General features: G+C 36.6%; 1 protein-coding gene across 1 annotated transcript in view; it reads left to right on the top strand.

The window, feature by feature from the left end:
* Nucleotides 1-18,740, top strand: part of AHI1 (Abelson helper integration site 1) — a 91,017-nt gene that overhangs the window by 31,684 nt on the left and 40,593 nt on the right. Inside the window, 2 exon segments of the mRNA XM_010286268.1 lie at nt 2,364-2,566; nt 17,247-17,364. Of these exon segments, the coding sequence (XP_010284570.1) occupies nt 2,364-2,566; nt 17,247-17,364 (321 nt within the window).

The raw sequence follows: 18,740 nt of genomic DNA, 5'->3' as shown, positions 1-18,740 counted from the left end.
GGCGCCCTACTTTGAGCAGATGCTTTGGCCTCGTGTCCTGGTTTTGGCTGGGATAGTTACTTTTCATCCTGGTAGCTGGTATAGTGCTGTGTTTTTGGATTTGGGATGAAAATAATGTTGATAACATGCTGATGTTTTTAGTTGTTGCTAAGCAGTCAAGGACTGTCCAGCTTCTCATGCTCTGGCTGGCCAGCGAGAAGGCATAGCGTGCACGGGAAGCTGGGAGGGGGCACAGCCAGGACAGCTGACCCACACTGGCCAAAGGGGTATTCCATACCATATGACATCATGCTTAGTGTAGAAAACTGGGGCAGTTGGCAGGGGAGGGCAGCTGCTTGGGAACTGGCTGGTCATTGGTCAGCAGATGGTGAGCGATTGCATTGTGCACCATTCATTTTATCTTTTTTTTTTTTTTGAACTTCCTTTTTGTCGTATTAAACTGTCTTCATCTCAACCCATGAATTCTACTTTTTTTTCCCCGATTCTCTCTCCCATCCTGCTGGGGAGGGGGGAGTGAGCAAACGGCAGTGTGGTGTTTAGCTGCCTGCCAGGTTAAACCACAACACCTAGCCAATCACCAGAGGTCCCTTACAACCTCAAGTTTAAATCTCTTACTGTATGTCATCCCGTGTGATTCTTACAGCACTTTATTATATATAGGCCGTGTCATATAAATATTTAAAAGCCCCTTTTCTGTATCAAGGTGGATTATGAAGCCTGAAAATACTATCATTATGAAAATTAATGAATAGCTTAATAGAAATCTCATCATTTTGTGCTGGCTATGTTACAAAATACTGTTAATGAGCTGTACAGAGGTGAATTAATATGAGAGGTTATAGGCTGTTTTAATAAACAGGTGTTAATGGCTGTGGTGTGATTATGTGAGAGAGATGTTTATTCCCAATATTATATTAAAGAAAAGATAGCGATAAATGATGGTGTTGAACTTTTTATATACAAAATACAATTCAGACTGTCCTTTGCAGGCTTTTCTGATGTGTTTTTGTGGTTAGCTTAAGCAGTGTCATTGTTTCAACTAAGGACAAAGTTTCAGTTGTCATGTTGCATCTAGACAGTAGATAATATGAATTATGCAATAAATTTTGCATATCTGTAACAGATTTTTGTTTGAATTATATTTGCGATGAACATAGATTTATAAAGCTAATCCTGTATTTATACATTTGCTTTCTAAAATAACATGTACTAACGAGATTACTCATATCAAATCTCACAGTTCAGGTTATTTGTCTGTTGAACTGGTTGACTTTTACAGGAAAATAAAGTGGAATCACTTTACAATCATTATTCAGTGCTAAATTTCAATCTAGTAAGATACCTGCATTCTAGAGATCAATGGAAAATTTTTTGGGTGAGGGATTTATTTAAAATTTTTTGACTGTTCAGCAGACAGTGAGTCTTTAAAAAGCTAATAGGGTAGTTTAATATATATGTGTGTGTATTTAGAGACACACAGATATCACACTGGTAGTTATTTGTATCGTCTGACTGCTTAACTAAGTCACTGATGACAGTAAGATTTTTGCATAGGTTGTGGTCTTTTACACATTGTCTGTTACTAACTTTTTGTTCCTTTTTTGGTTAAAAGCACTGGCTTTCAGAAGATAGTCTTACTGTCTTAGTGTTGAAAGAGTTAATCATATAGTAATATTCATTTTAGTCACTGACACAGTTTTTAAGACTCCAACAGTATGTGTTTTACATACACCAATAGTTTTATGAATGGGCAAAACTTTCATGAAGAATTCTTTTAATCTTTGTTGGCTTCAGACCACAGTACAAAAAATTGCAAACATCAAACTATTTAAATGACAGTAAGCACAACTTTCATCAAAAGTATGCTATTCTAGAGCAGGCTATCTCCTAAGAATGCCTCCTGTGCCTGTATATGTCTAGCAACTTCTGAAATTTTACTGAATTATACTTAGCACACTTGAACTAGGCAGGAAAAAACGTGAAGTGTACCTAGTAAAAGAGCTGACTTGAAGTCAGTGCAAGGTCTGTTAACTTTCTTGTCTGTGAAAAATTCCTTCCTCTTTTTTTCCTCACCTAATATTTCTGCATGGAGAACACTGTTGTTTATAAGCAATACAAAAATAAGAGTTCTGTGTGAGAGGTTACTGAATATAGATAACAGAAGGCAGACATTGTGATCAGGAGGAGTTAGGAGGGGAATGGGGTAGTATGGGGAAAATTTCATGTCATTTTCTGTTTTCCCTATAGCAATATTAGTACAGATTCTGATGGTGTTTGACATGGCTGTCAAAATTACATTTTTTTTCTTGTCCCATGGCAATGTAAGGCTTCATTTGACACATTAATATTGGTTATTTCTACAGTTGCGCAACAGGAGGCTGAACTTGTAAAAGATCTCAGTTCATCACTTACCACGGCTGCACCAAGAGGGCCACAGTTCTTCAGTAGTTTTTCTGAAACTCCTATACAAAAAAGTTCAGTGACATCTCTGGTAGATCAGTTTGTCAGTGTTGCAAGAGCATCAATGAGAATGCAGAAGGTGAAACAAAAACTGGATTCTGTTACGGTAAGTCGAATTTAATTTCCAGAATTATATAGTCTTCTCAACCAAAGTTCATATTCTGGGACTGGTAGATGTAAGAAAACATATATATGTAGTCTTGGGATCTGTTCTTCAGAAATTAGCACATCTTTCACTGGTATTAATGCACCTCTGAGTAGCTCACCTCTGAGATTAATCACATAAAAATAAGTTATTTTTGTTTATCAAGTATTGATGACAAGGGGTGTCTTTTGTCAATGCCCATTACCGTTCATATGATTTACTCCGTAGATCATTATGGCTGAGCTTTAGAAAATTCTCTCTCTCTCTCTCTTTTTTTTTTTTTTTTTTAATCTTTCTATTCACCTTTAGAATTGTATGTGGCATGAGTGGCAGGGGTTTCATAGCAGGGAGGCTTCAGGGCTGATCTGAGTGGAAGGGCATCATGGGCTGTCCTGTGCTGGGCACAGCCATTTCCAGCCAGGTCTGTGAAGGACAGTATGAACCCACTGCATAACTGAAATTGGAACCAAACAGAAGAGCATATGACACCTCTGCAAAACATATTTACAAAAAATCAGTAGCTACTAGGGACAGGAGACACCAGAGCAGAGGAGGAAATACAAAGGAAAACATGTCAGGAGGCTCAAGTGGAGATACAGGAGGAAGGATGTGAGGAGGCACAAAGGTGATGCAGGAGACACAAGATTATGCACAAATGGAGATACAAGGGGAGATAATGGAGTAGACATGAAGGTAGAGACAGGAGATGAGTCATGCCACACAAAAGAAAATGCAGGAGGAGGTATGCCTCTGAAGGGACTGCAACCCGTGGAGGAATCCATGCTGGACAGGTACGGTCCCCGAGGGGATTTCAGCCATTGGAGGACCCACACTAAGGTAGTCGAAAGGAGTAAGAAACAAGAAGAGGCAAAAAGGGCCAGCCGCTATGCACTAACCCCACTCTCCTGCGCACCCATATATGTATTTACCAAAGGGACTGAGTGTAATGTAATGGCAAAAGCAAGGAGACTGGGGACTAGAAAGGAGGGGAGAGAGGTGTCTGAAGCGAAGCTGAGAGAGAGAGGAAAAGTGTTTTCTTTCAGTGTGTTTGACTGTTTGTCTTGTTTCTCAATACCTGAATCAGTAACTAAGGCTTTTGTAATGGCAATAAATTTAATTAAGTGAAATTCCCCAACTTGAGACAATTTTGCATGCAACAAGAATGAAGAATATTTCTGAATAGTGCTGTGCAGTTATAATTACTGTTCACAATGACATGAACTGCATTTGGGTTTGCAATTATTTTTCCTTTTTAAGTACTTTTGAGTGCATATAGAGTTGTTTTTTTTTTAAAATGTAGTTTTAGGCTTTGTCTGCGTTAACAAGTAGGGAAGCACAAAAGAAGCAGATGAGTGGATGAAACCAGTTGTTGCTGAGGTTGCTGTAGCTACTCTCATGCTTTAGGGGTTTTACTTTGGATTAGAGCTAGGCTGTTTTGCTGTCCTACACATCCCCGTTGGGCTATTTGAAACTATCCAAAACAAAGGTGTCCCACAGTTCTCTGCTTTCTGGACTGTGAGCTCCCAGTGGACCCCTTTATGAAATGCTGCACTGTAGCTCGCATGGATAATGGTACTATGTTGTTGCTGCCTTTGTAATTACACGTGGCCTCACACGAGGAAGCAAGGCTTCTTTCTATTTTCTGCTTATTTTGTTCCCGCCCATCTACAAGTGAGCCCTGGTGCCTTCAAGCTGTTTATCAGTCAGAGAGGCACAGTGTGGAGAGAATGGAGCATGTAACCTTGTGTCTGGGACACATACTCCAGGAAGACATTCCAGAAGAAATTATTTTTACTCTTCTGGATGTCTTGTCATCTGAGGAAGAAGACAGGCATAATGCATTTCCAGGAGCCTTTATCATAGCAATTGTTTAGTTCCTGATTAGCCACGAGTTGTGGGCTGTGGGAGATAAATCTGGTTTAGCAGAACCGTATAGTGGTTCCATGGAACCATGTAGCTAGATGAAATAGATAAGCCTACAACTGTGTGTGAGAGAGTAACATTCAGCCTTTCAGGAACTTTTCACTGGAGTTTTGTAAACATAGACTCCCATTGCTCAGTGACCATTTTGGGGTAAATAAGTCCACTGTGAGCAGAGTCATGATCAAGGTTTTGGACAGCATCCTCCAAAACCTCTACCCATGGACCATATATATGGGAGATGTCAGAAAGGTCAGCTGAGTCTTCTCACTGTGTGGGTTTCCAAACAGTACAGGGTGGTGGTTGAAAGAGTCCACATACCATCTGACGACTGTCACGTAGCAGTGATGATTATAAAAACTGAGAGTGCTTCCTTGCAGGGCTTTATGAACTGGTGTGAGATTGGGAGGAATTTCCTTTTCATTGAAAGGACTCTTGATCCTCATCTTTTCAGCGATCCAGCATGAGACTCAGGACAGTGATACCTCCTTTCCAAGCAGGGATAGGATCATGTCTTGCATGCATGTGTGGTATTGCCTGTCTGCATTATTAGACATTCTGGACAGCCCGAGAGTATAATATATCAACATTAAAACTTAAAATTTCTACTAATTTGTAATTGGGAATTACAGTTTTGAATGTGTATGCATTCACATATGTGCAACTCCCTTTTTCATGTGAAAAATTATGCATGGATGCAAGTGCAGGCTTTGCTGAAAGGCTTGTTACAACGCATACTCACATAAATGCTTTGCCTAAAGTTTGTCAAAGTAGGCCTCATAAAAGTTGCCACTCGGCCGCATATGTGAGAATGTGCTAATAAGTCTGGTACAGACAAGTGAAAATGGAGAAGGGAGTCTTTATTAAGCCATGTGTAGGGTGGCAGGCTGCCCTGTGATAGGGTTGGAATATGGAAATCCAAATGAGAATGCAGGTGTTACCTTTTATTTTTCCTATCAAATATATACAAGATAACTGGAAACTATGTAGGCTTTGTACTGGTCTTTGAGTTATGTTTGCATGCCAATGCCTTGTCACAGATACGTAGGGATTACCATGTTGGGACAAGCATGTTGGCAGCATACCTTGTAGGCAATAAGCCTGGCCTGAGGTCATGCCTGGGGTCATGTTTTATGAGACAAAGGTACTGGAACCTCCAAATGGCAGATCTGCCAACACAGGGATCTCTGAGTTCAATGTGTGTGAACTGAACAGCAGTAACTAATGGATATGAAATTAACTTGAAAGTGCAAAGTTTGGAGGTCTGTGACTTGGGTATATGATTTGAAAATGTAATGTGAATACATGAAAATTTGGTTTAAGCTAGATAGAGAATATTCTGATCCTGTATAAGCTCGGGTTTTTTGTGTTGTGATCAGTGCCTCCTTTCCAGGTCTCTTTAGAACAAATGTTTTTCTTTTTTTGTTCTTATTCTTTGTTACCTAAACAGAAACCTTAATGAATGATAGAGAAAGTTTCTTTTCTTCTCGTCTATAACATTACTATCCTTGTTAGCCCAGAAAATGTGCAATTAGAACCAAGAGTTGAATATTGAGCTAAAACTTTAGCAATTCACAAAAGCTAGGACATTATGTTATAAAAGGTAAATATGAATTTCTCTATGAAACCAGAATGCAGAATTGGCTTCTTTACCACATAGAGAAATTATAGTATAGTGAATCCTGGCAGCAATTATTATTTTTCTCTGCCTGAAGGTACTAATGATAGGAAAACAGTTAACCCATGTCTAGTCATTGAAAGAACTTTTTCATTCAGTGTTACTATTCATGTATTTTAAATTTCACTTCCATCTAGCAATCAAAATACCTGTTTATAACGTCACATAACAAAGGGGTGATATATGTTATGTAGATATGGGGAGAAGGGCTTCTTTTAGATGTGTAATATTCTAGCTCTGAAATTGGGATTTTTAGATGTCAAAACTCTCATGATATAATTTGAAGGAGAACAAAACCTTTGTAGCACTTAAGGACAGCATCTATATATACTCTGTAGTACTACAGAGGTGTCCTGGAATCAATTACATGTTGGCTGCCTCATCTCTTAATACATGAATACCTCTAAATTAATTAAAAGTATGTTTGGCTTTTCCAGTCTTTACTTTGCGATGTATTTCTGAAAAATATTATTAAAAGGTTATTGAAGTGGTTATCAACATTCTGATACTCAGAGGGTTTTAAGTGCAATATTAGACAAGTAGAATGTAAAAGTATTCTTTCCTATATACAGAAATACTCAAACCTATTTGAATTTTTTTTGTCCTTTGAGTATATTTATTACTATGCCAGAATTCATTAAGGGATTAGGTAGTGTGAGAGAATCCAGAAGATTGTATCTTGGAATGCATCAAATATACTGAACTTTCATCATTAAGCTGTATGACTATAAAGTATGGTCATATATGATGTTTGGATATAGTATACATCGAACACTATACTGCGTAGTCCTTCCAGATGGTCTCCTTTTAGAACATAGTTGAGATGCAAAATATATTTTGTTGTGTGAAAACAGAATTTAAAGCCAGTGCTTTTCAGAAAACACATGCAGCCTTTTTAGAGAACACATAAACATGATACTGATACTATCTAAGCCATTAAGTGGAAGAAGCTGGAAACGTCCTTTTGTCTGCAACAAAGACCTAGAGGCAGAGCTGGATGCCAAAGTGGTGTGTGTTTTTTTATGCTACCATTTGTCAGTCTTGTAAGAATCTGTCCTCCAGGTCATCTTGGTTTTGGTAGATTCTGAAATATCATGCTTGAATTCTGAGTTTTAGTGCAGGTCAGGGAACGAAGAGTTCTATAGTAACTTACTACAACTTCTACCTGAAGATGGAAAATGGGAGGGTCATAATATATTAGATACGGAGGACTGTTGTTAAAACACTGTCAATTCTGTGGATGTTTTTGGCCAACTACAAGGTGATGCCTCAATGTCTCTTCAGGCTGAAACACCTTTTTCATTTGATCATGCCTGCAATAAAAATTTTTTATCTACAAACTATCATAGGAGGTACTGATATTCTGTAATCTTATCTACCATATGTATAAGAAATTTGCAGTATTTTTAAAGCCTCTTTTTCACTGAGTAAGTTCATAGAATTCTCTTAAGTTTCTCCTAAGTTTTTCCCCAAAGAAAACTTGCAAATGAATAGGAAGCCATTTTTTTAATACTGTGTATACCACAGTTGGAAAAAAAATTGAAAAAACCCCCTTAATTTTATTTCTTACTCAAAACAAAACTGTAGCTGAACAGTTTTTAGGAAACCATAAGTAAGATCCATTCCAAACTGAGTATGGGGAGGATTCTTGTGTGTTTCTACTTAAGAAATCCAGGATGAGCCCATATATTCAACATTGTAATTAGTTCCAGACACCTCTTCTGAAAAAGAATATAGTAAAATGAGAAGAAGCTCAAACAAGAATAACACAAAACCCAAGAGCTATTGAAGAGCTTGCATATAACGAGATTAAATTGACTAAGCTCCTCAGCTTTGCAGGTTGTGCACGTGGCGATGAATGAGAGGAAAATTGTGACAGAAATATATGAACTCATGAACAGTATTGGGGGAAAAAAAAAATGTTTCCCACACTGAAGTGGGGACATGCACTGAAACATAGTGTTGTGAAGGCCAGAAATGTATGTGGGTTCACAGAGATTTTGGGCAAATTTATAAAGGAGAGATTCAGCAAAAGCTACTGGCCCAATGAACTGATGTTACTGCCAGCAGATGTTCAAGAACTTCATAAACTGTTGACCAATGAAAGTGGAAGGGCCCATAGGAGAAAGATTGCTGTAAACTCACACACCTTATCTGCTACAGTTTACTATTGGAAAACATGAGGATGGATCTTTGATCTAACACAGCATAATTATTCTTATGTTTGTATGCAATATATATAAAAGTTATACTGACAAGTGTGTGGCATTATCATGCTATTTATGAGTGGATTGTGTGGTAGTTCTCCATAAGAGTTACTAATATTCTTTTCATTACATCAGATTAGTAAATAATTTTTAAAATCCATTACAGTTGAGTTGAATTTTAAAATGTTTATTAAGGTTACTCTTTTTCCAGTTTTGCTTTTATAGCAATTTCAAGTGAAATCCATGTGGCCCACTGTATGATAGGTTTGTGTTTTAGTTTATTGATTACCATCCTGGTGGCAAACATGATTCTGTAACGTAGGCAGTCATTTTTCTGATGACCTGTGCAATACATTCCACCGGAGTGAGGGTTTTTAAATTAAATATGTGCTTTTGAATAGTGCTGTATACTTTTTCCTATTCCTCTTCCAATATTGTTCTTCAGAATGCTAGGAAATACTTTTCTTACTCTAGGAAATTCTGATCCAGTTACTACTTTAAACATAGCTACTCCCAGCTGCAGACTTATAAGGGTGTGTTTTATAAGCCATGGTGGAACCACTTTTGTATCTGAAATCCTATTAGCCTGTGTATTTCATTTACTGGATAAAAAAATTTCTTACAGACCTTTTTTCCATTTGCCAAGCAGATATTGTTGAATCATTGTGATTGCGTAAAGTGATTGTTGATATGAAATGGATGAAATATTACTAGAATATAGGTAAAATACTTAGTAACATTGAAAGTTTTGCAAGAGTTTTACTTCGTAGGTCTTTAAGAAATAGTTTCGTATAAAGTAAGGTTTTGGAAATTGTAATTAATTTTCCTTGTCAATTCATTAAATTTGCCAGTTTTTATTATATTACCTGTGTTAGACAAAGTTGAACAAATAGCTATTTTTTTTCTTTGATATGTTGGTGTTTTGTTTATTTTTTTTTCCCTCTGTGAAAATCTTACAAAGCAGGTCAGATCCTTAAAATCTGTAAAATTATCCTACGTTAGAATATTCCTGGCTGAGTAAGAAATTTTTTCTAGGCATTCCTCATTTTTAGCAAATATCAGATGAATTTTAAAGCAAGACAGTCAAAGTAGATGTAAAAGGAATGAAACTATCATCTGTATTTTGTAGGTGAAGGAACTTTGGCAGTGATGTGACATGAGTAGTTTCACAAACTCTATCCTCATACTGGTCTGTGTGGATTTACTGCAATTAGTTACTCTGCAGTAATTGCTAGTCTTCCCACACTTACCCAGTAAATAAAAGAAAACAGGTAAAATATCTTGCTTTTACTATTAAGTAAAGGTCATTGTTTGGATAGTTAACTTAGAAATAAGTAAAGCATTATAAACGTGCCTTCCAGCCTGGAAGTACCAGAACTCGTGAAATTCTCCACTAGAGTGGTAGCTAACATGGAGCATAAAGAGACTGAAATGGCTTGCTATGGTAAGACTGTACTTTTAAGTATCTGGTCATGGGAATATTTATTGAATTCCCTGAATATGAAATGTAGTAATATTAAGGACTTTTTCCTCTCTTCAAGCTTCTATTTAGCGTTAGCAATAAATGAGGAACGTGGAATGAGGAATTGTGTGCATCTTCTGTTGGATGCAGAGTTTCCTATTATTCTATTCTCCCCTATCCTATTATTGTAGGGAGTCATGACAAATTTTACTGTCAATATGGAATTTAAATCTGCATGCTCTCAGCCTTTTACTCAAGTGAAGTAAGTGACTGGTATGAATCTAGTTAGAGTATCAGGGCAGTAATACTTACACAGCAGTGCTCTTTCATCTGTGCTGTAAGCGCAGATGCCTGTCTTTAATTCTTGCTTAATATTTGCTGAAGTTTCTATTTGAATAGAGGTCTAAAGTAGCAATAATAAGCTGCAATCAACTGCAACAGAAGATTTTGTTCCACTGCTGACCTTTTTCAGCATTATCTCAGTGGCTTATGTTTTATATAAACATTGTCAGACATGAGAAATGAATACCATTCATTTTTTAGCATAACACTATAATCCCTCATGGTAATTTTATCAGAGGGTAAAATGAGATGGTGTTAAGCATTTTTAATGTGTGTGGATTTTACTGACCAGTCCTTTAATTTTGTTTCCAGTTTTACCATCTTTGCTTTCTTGCCATAAACATTTGTACAGTTTAAGGAAGAGTTACTCACTGTTTGTTTTCTCCCTACTGAACAAAGTAAGCAGGGATATCTGAGTACTACTATGTTTATTCAAATCATATTTTAGAGCAGAGAAAGCTAGATTCACTCATGCTGGTAAAAGACAGCAAATTATATCTCCTTGTGCCAGCTGGCTTATTGTCACCAAGGTGTAGAGAAAGCAGCTTTTATTAAGAACTTTTTATGAAAGAAAATACCATAAGTGTGCACAGAGTCAGTTAATAACATTGTTGACAACTTTTTTTATTAATGGCTATTGAGGCTGTGATAGAGTTTCTTGTTGGGTGCAGAAAGGAACATTGATCATGGCTCAAATACTGAGATACTGTAAATTGAGTGTTAAAGAAGGATATACAAGATTATAAAAAAATTCTTAGAGGTTTAAAGTTTCACAGATTCCTTTTTTGTCAGCTGAGGAAAGCAATTGGTTTTTCATTCAAATGAAGGATATAGAAAATAACGTTTTATCTTTGCATCCAAAAGTGCTGCTTATTCTAAGGAAATCTGGTCAGGTGTTTTTTACCTTTCTCTCTTTATGGTTACATTACAATTAATCTCTGGAATAAGCAAATGGGGGTTTTTCAGCATAAGAAATTAGATTACAGCTTTTATTTAAGTGCATAATTTTAAAAACAGTTTAGTGAAATGCAAGGCTGGTTATGCTTTTTTTAGAATAGGAATGATAAGGAAATTTTCACAGAAATATATCCTTTTTTTTTTAAACATCTTTGTGGGGGAAAAAAAAATCTATCAAAACAGGATTTTGTGTATGATGGGAAAAGCCTGGAGTCTTAACCAAATACTTGGGGAGGGATGGGGGAGAGGATTTACAAATGTCTGGGTAGTTACATGGTTACCTGAAACTATATACTGTATTTAAAGTCATGTCCTAATGCCTTTTACCTACAGTTACAGAAGAATTGGTTTCTATATGTATTTGACAAGCTGTGAGTCAGAAGAATTTCTGGTGTCTATTTTCCGTAGTAGGAAGAGAAATAAAATCATAGGACGGGTATATTTTGCTGTGTTTTGTATGTAACACAAGTTACATCTGTTTTTCATTTGCACAAAAAAAAAGACATTTTTAAAATTTAACTACTGAAGTCAAGTCCTGGTTTGTTTTTGTTTTTTTTTTTTCCTGGTCATACATTCTTTGGTAGCAAGAATCATAACCAGCCACAGAAGAAATCACAGTTTGCATAGTAATCTACTTAACTCTTAGTAAGCAAGACAAATCTACTTTTTACTGTTATTGGTGATGATGTTGGCCAATTCTGCTAAAATGTGTGTATCCGGGTATGTTCTTAAGCTGAAATGCCAGTTTTATCCAGTCCAGGAAAGGTCGTACTCTCTGTGCTTAATGGCTGAGTGAGTCTACACAGCCTATCTATAACTGAGCCTGTATTTAACTTTTTTGTGTCTTGTACAAAGAATTTAATTTTCCTTGTGATTAAAAGAAAGAAGCTTACTATTCCAAATGTTTATGGTAATCTTAATTTCTTCTTAACAATTTTTTTTTAATTAAAAAAGGAAGAAAGGTTTTGTGGTAAGCCTGTAATTGAAATGCTGGAACTCTCTGGCACAACTAAGGACTTGAATATATATAATTACTGTGTGATGAGACATATCATCTGTAGACAATGGCTATATCCAAACTGTAGGATCAAACACTTTGTAGCTTCTAATTTCATGTGCTTGCCCTTGAAGCCCACTTCTGGGTTTCTATGGTGAAAAACAATGGAGCACCCAAGTTACGAGAGAACTATATTGCCATCTAGGCAAGCTCCTCATCTGGATAATCAGTAAGTGGACTGTAGGGAGCGTCAGGGGAACACACCTGCTTCAGACAAGCAAATTATATATGTTTCAGTTTTTCCTGTGTATGATGGGATGATATCTTATTTTAGCTGTCTTTGGTTTTCCCATTTAGTCCAGAACTTACATAAAAGCCGAATAGATCAGTCTGTAAGTGATTGCAGTACACCTACCACAATAGAATCCCGGCCTTCATTGGAGTCCTCCTAACACTACTGTCATAGAAATGATTGCATTTTTACGTAGACTTGACATTGCAAATTTAAAAGCTCTAATACTGTACTCCTACTTCAAGCATTATTGCCTATGTATTTTCTGCTAACTTTGAAAAAAATAGAAGATTTTGTTTTGTTTTTATTTCAAATTCAATTATCAACTTTTTAATAAATTCTTCAGAATCATGGTTTAATAATGGTTTTAAACTGTCTTTAAAAAACAGTGTCCTAGAGGCCTGAAGTTTCAAAAGGGAAGCCTAAAACTAAAAGAATAAGAGGTAGTATAGAGCTGGCCAACTTGATATAACTTGCAAGTATATATGGAAATGTCGATTATATTGGTTGCAAAGGTCATAAAATTGCATTCTCGGGAAAAAAGAGATTGTTATTGTCAGCTTGTCAAGTCTTGCATTATTCTGTTTTTTATCTCATGCAGTTTACTTCTAATGTGAAAACTAGTTCCACTGAAAATGTATATTTGCATAATTTGCATAGAGCTGCCCTAACACAAAAAAAGAAAATGCAGATCAGCTTTGTTTAAACCTGGCAAAAAATATGTAGGTATCTTTTTTTTATTATTATTTCTTACAAAAACCTGCATGAATGTTATGACTTTTATTTTTACTCAATTCACTATAGTAGTAAACTGTGTCTTTGATAAAGCTGTGGTTTGTGCATGAAGCAAGCAGAGCCTGTTGTGAAAAATCAGTAGATTGATGGTTGGCTATCTTAGCCAACTTTGCTCGTTGTTGTAAAGGTATTTAGCAATGCCTTCCCACAGCATGCATTTCAAAAAAAAAGATTGCTTCACCCTCTTCTGTAGGTAGTCTATGTCTGTCTGTTGTAGGAGAATTAGTAATTCTTCACTGGACAGTGTACTTCACTTGGAAACAGTTCTACTAAATCATTAGTCCTCACTTATTAGTTCAGTGATTCCTTCTTCTGTTATAATGTTGTGGACTTTTTTTCTCGTTAGACCTTTTAGAAATTTAAATAATACTTAAGAGCTAGTGGCAGAAAGGTCATAAAAACTCTGATTTTGTGTTTACTTTGGATGGGCATTTTTTTATAGCTCACTTGCACTGAGCTTCACTGCCATTAAAAGGACACCTGTAAGGCTGCTTAAATTTAAAACTTTCTTTTGAATATATCTTCTATTAAAATGTCTTTTGTTTTTAAGGACTTGGAGAGGAAGAAAGTTGTAAGATAGAACTTGCATTTTTAAAAGGCACAATTTTCTTAAATCTTCAGGAGCGTACATTCAATCTTCCAATGTACGTGTTGATTGCATTTGATTTCAGAGCATGCTATTTGGCATGTATAACTAGAGTATTTGGGTAATACAGCAGGAAGATAAAGAGATGGGAATTAAACGCTGTACAGGAATAATTTACATACAGAGTTCCATATCTCTTCTATAATTCATTCAAGCACAACAACCAAGGCAAGTTCCTCCTGATATTTTTTCCTGTCCAGGATGAACTGGGAAAGTGTCTTTTAAGTGCTAGTTTTGAGTAGTTTGCTCTGCTGTGTTTAGTTTGATTTCCAAAGGCAGCTATCATGGAATCATAGAAAGTAGTATGGGTTGGAAGAGACCTCTAAAGGTCATCTAGTCCAAAGCTCCTGCACTGAGCAGGGCCATCTTCAACTAGATCAGGTTGCTCAGAGCCCCATTCAACCTGACCTGGAATGTTTCCAGGGATGGGGCATTTACTACCTTTCTGGGCAACCTGTTCCAGGGTTTCACCACCCTCATTGTAAAAAACTTCTTCCTTCTATCTGGTCTAAATCTACCCGCTTTTAGCTTAAAACCATTACCCCTTGTCCTATCGCTACAGGCCCTGCTAAAAAGTCTGTCCCCATCTTTCTTACAAGCCCTTTTGAAGTACTGAAAGGCTGCACTAAGGTGTCCCTGGAGCTTCTCTTCTCCAGGCTGAACAACCCCCAACTCTCTCAGCCTGTCCTCACAGGAGAGGTGTTCCATCCCTCTGATCATTTCTGTGGCCCTCCTCTGGACCCGCTCCAACAGGTCCATGTCTTTCCTGAGCTGGATGCAGGACTGCAAGTGGGGTCTCACCTGAGCAGAGTAGAGGGGCAGAATCACCTCCCTCAACCTGCTGGCCACGCTGCTTTGGATGCAGCTCAGGGTACGGTTGAACGCCTGGGCTGCGACTGCACATTGCCAGCTCATGTCCAGCTTTTTATACGCCAGTACCCCCAAATCCTTCTTGGCAGGGCTGCTCTCAATCCCTTCATCCCCCAGCCTGTACTGACACCGGGGGTTGTCCTGACCCATGTGTAGGATGCTGCACTTGGCCTTGTTGAACCTCATGAGGTTCACATCAGCCCATTCCTCAACTTTATCCAGGTCCCTCTGGATGGCATTTCGTCCCTCAGGCGTGTCAACCGCACCACTCAGCTTGGTGTCATCTGCAAACTTGCTGAGGGTGCACGCAATCCCACTGTGTGTGTTGTTGATGAAGATATTAAAGACTACTGGTCCCAGTACAGACCCCTGAGCGACGCCACTGGTCAGCAATTTCCACCTGGACATTGAGCCATTGACCACTATATTCAACCTGTCTTCATACCCTGGTAGTGTCTGAAACCAACTTTTTGACAGAAAATTTGAAAGAGAATTCCAAAAAGGTTTCATGAGAAAACTTGACTGGAAAACATATGTCTGTATCACTGATGGTGTAATGTGCACTCAGCAAGAAATTAATGCGGGGAGGAGATCTTCTAATTTGTCTTACTGCAGAAAAGCTCTCACTAGAGCAAATGGTGATAAAACAGTGGATAAAAGATGATGAAACACTGGGAAGCTAAGCTCGACACATTTGAAGAACAGATTATTTTTCTGTGTTCGAGTAAACACATAAGCTAATGGCTTTCCCGCCGTATTTGTGTGTATCAGAGAAAACTGTGTACTAATGAAACTTAGTCACTTGCATATGTAAATGTAAGAAAAGCAGATTGATTTTGTTGTTCAGAAAAAGACCTCTCCATTCTGCCTACATCTCACAATTACTGTTTACTAACATTCTGTTAAATTTGTACACTGCAGTAAAATCTAGATGATTTAGTGCTTTTTTTTGAATCACATTCAATGGTTGGTCTGATTTTCTATCTTACTTTTCTGTCTGGTCAGTTTTGGAGTATAGTCATGACAATTGTGCGCAGTTGCTGGGAGAGTACTTGACTAGTAAAGGACAGCTTTCATAATAAACTTCTTTCAGTAGAATTAAATCTATATTGCTACACAAAAACCAGATACATTACGATGAAGGCCTAGTGTAGTAATACAGAGGAAGTGATATCAGATATCCTCAATGGCCGAGTCAAGTTACTCAACACACATTTTTAGTGCTATATTACCTGCATCCCAGTACACCTCACAAGGCCCAAATATTCTGCATAATTAAAACCTGTTGAATTGTTTAATACGTATTAAATGACAAAAATAGTAGTTATATAAATTATACCACTTCTGGAAATAAGCCACTGATTTACTTTGGTTTAGCTATCTCCTTTCTTTAAACAGAATTTAGGAGCCAGTAGATTGAAAATTTGCAAAATGTCATTGTTCTGTTCTGGCCCACACTAAAGTTTATTGAGGCCAAAGTGCTCCACTGTGCGTGCACTTTTAGTTGGATTAAGTGACCATATGTGGAATAGGCTTGACTTTTTTAAAAGAGTCAATAATTACGTTGATTTATGTAAGTAACTCTCAAATTTTAGCATATGAATCTATTTTGTGTCAAGGAAGTTACAGATATTTTATTTAAGGTCTATTTTCCCTCCCCTTTGGCTCTATTATCAAGGCAACCAGTGAAAATATGTTTAATAAACACTAAAATTCTCCATTGCATCATGTAAAAACCTAAGATTTTCATAATTTTTTTTTTTTTTTTTTACATAGGCTCTATGGGATAATATGTCGAGGAAGGTTTGGGAAAGGTTTTTGCTTTGTGATAGCTGCATGTATATCAAGAAACTCCATAGCAAACTGAATTTTACTACGTTATCTGTGTTGCTGTGGAAATTAGGACTGCGGATATTTTTTTCTGTAGCTTACATAAAGGAGATGTCTGCTGTTTTGGTCAAAGTATGCTTTATTGATTTGCAGAAATCAGTTTTGTGTTAGGACTAGCTTAAGATAATTTTTTTTCAGTCATTCTACTATTGAGTAATCTCTTTGTAGTTTAGTTTGAGTACTCAAAAATGAGAAGTAATTTTACATTTATCAGTTTATAACCATGTATAAATGGGGTTTTTTAATTTTTATACACAGAGGTGCAATGAGATGTCAATGCAAACAGTTCCGTTCCGTTGTTTGTACTGCTTGAGAGTTTGTGTCCATATGTAAACATGCAATTCAATTTATAGCTGTGTCAATTTTTCCAAGACTGTGTCTCCAAATATTAAAACACAAACAAACAAACAAATCCCCAAACACCTATGCATTGAAATTGTTATCTATCATTGACTTGAGTCTTAATTTTTTTTCCTGTAATTTAATAGTTATTTGCAATAAGCAAATATTTCTTTTCTAGCTGTTGCATCAGTAAGTAACCCAGGAAATTACACTTCACTTTCTGATTTGTCTTTCCTATTACAGGCAAGCTCAAATCTCTTGCTTCCTGCACCATCATCACTGTCACCACACTCTAAGCTAAGTCTGCCAGGCACTCTGAGCACTCCATTGAATCCTCAGTATTCTTTCACTACAAAAAGTGGTAAGTTTCTTTATTTCTTCACTCTGTAGGGAACAGGTAACAACTTCCATGAGAATTTTTTCCTGCCTTTATAAATTTTGCTGTGCAGCTCTTTCAGGGAATGTCCTGGTTGTTATATGCGATAGTGTTTATGAAGTGCAGTGTGGTACAGTCAAATACTGATAAATGTTCCCTTGTAATGCTTTTTTTGCTTTAGGCTGTACTCATCTATTAGTGCTGTAAGTTCATAGAATAGTATGAGATTGCCAGCTTAATTTAATATTTTGATATTTTAACACTTACTTTAGTGTCTTAAACACAGACACTGAAAAACAATAAAATTGTATTTTTAAAAGCATATGTATTGATAGAAGAAAGCAATTATAAGCAGCTTACTTAAGAACTGTAGTGCTCGGTAGTCTATTTGCAGTTATGTTTAATCTATTTTTAGGGGTGTGCTTCTAAAGATATTGTGTATTCAAAGATTTTGAGAAAAAGGTAAGGAATGAAATAATGCATTTTTGTGATACTTTGCTAATATTATCTGTTGCATTGCTAATCATTTAATAATAAAATTGATTTGGGCACCTATAAAATAAAACAGAAAATTGGAACCTTAGTTTCGAAGTGGTGTTGTTTGTATCCTTGAGAAGAGTAAAAAGAAGTCCAGGGTGAGGGTGGAATATATATTGAACTAAAACCAGGTAATAGAGATTTAAAATGTAGATAGTAAAGATAAGAATAGTCTCTATAATTATATAGAATTATCTCCTAAAGGCAATTTTCTTCGCAAATCAAGTTATAATTACTTTTTCTGACTGGCGGGGGAAAGGGTGCTTAGCATGGTCTAAAAGATTGACCACTAGTCTCAGAATCGCTCTTAGTCACTAACTCACAATGCAAATGGCCATACACCAATTAACTTTATTTCCATTTTTCTACCTTAACAAAAGAGCTTAGAGACATAATAATATTCAGCTATTGCACAGCAGTTGCTTGTTGTTTCCAGAATGTGTAAGTCTTACAGAAACAGTAGAATACATATGCTGTCTTACATATTGTGAATATTTAAAATAAGTGGACTTGCCCTTTAAAGAACATTAACATATACTTTAAGTTGTTTTACATGGCTATACCTAATATTGCTCAAACCAGTGCATTTTATTGTCTTGAATTTTACTTTATGCAGAAGCACAGATAAATGTGTCAATGGAGACTTCTTAAATAGCATGAACAAACATAGACATATGTTGTATCTGTTCATGGGTGCTTCTGATGTAGTTGTTTCCAAAACTGACTAATACTTCAAGATGATCTTCAGGTACAGGATGTTATTTATGCAAGGGAAGTATAGTAAAAAAGAGGTACATTTTATGGTCTTTCAATGAAAACAAAGA

Source organism: Phaethon lepturus, unplaced genomic scaffold (assembly GCF_000687285.1).
Source record: "Phaethon lepturus isolate BGI_N335 unplaced genomic scaffold, ASM68728v1 scaffold3554, whole genome shotgun sequence".
NCBI classification, from domain to species: Eukaryota; Metazoa; Chordata; class Aves; order Phaethontiformes; family Phaethontidae; genus Phaethon; species Phaethon lepturus.
The sequence above is the reverse complement of the archived record's forward strand: the minus strand, read 5'-3'. Positions and strand labels throughout refer to the sequence as shown.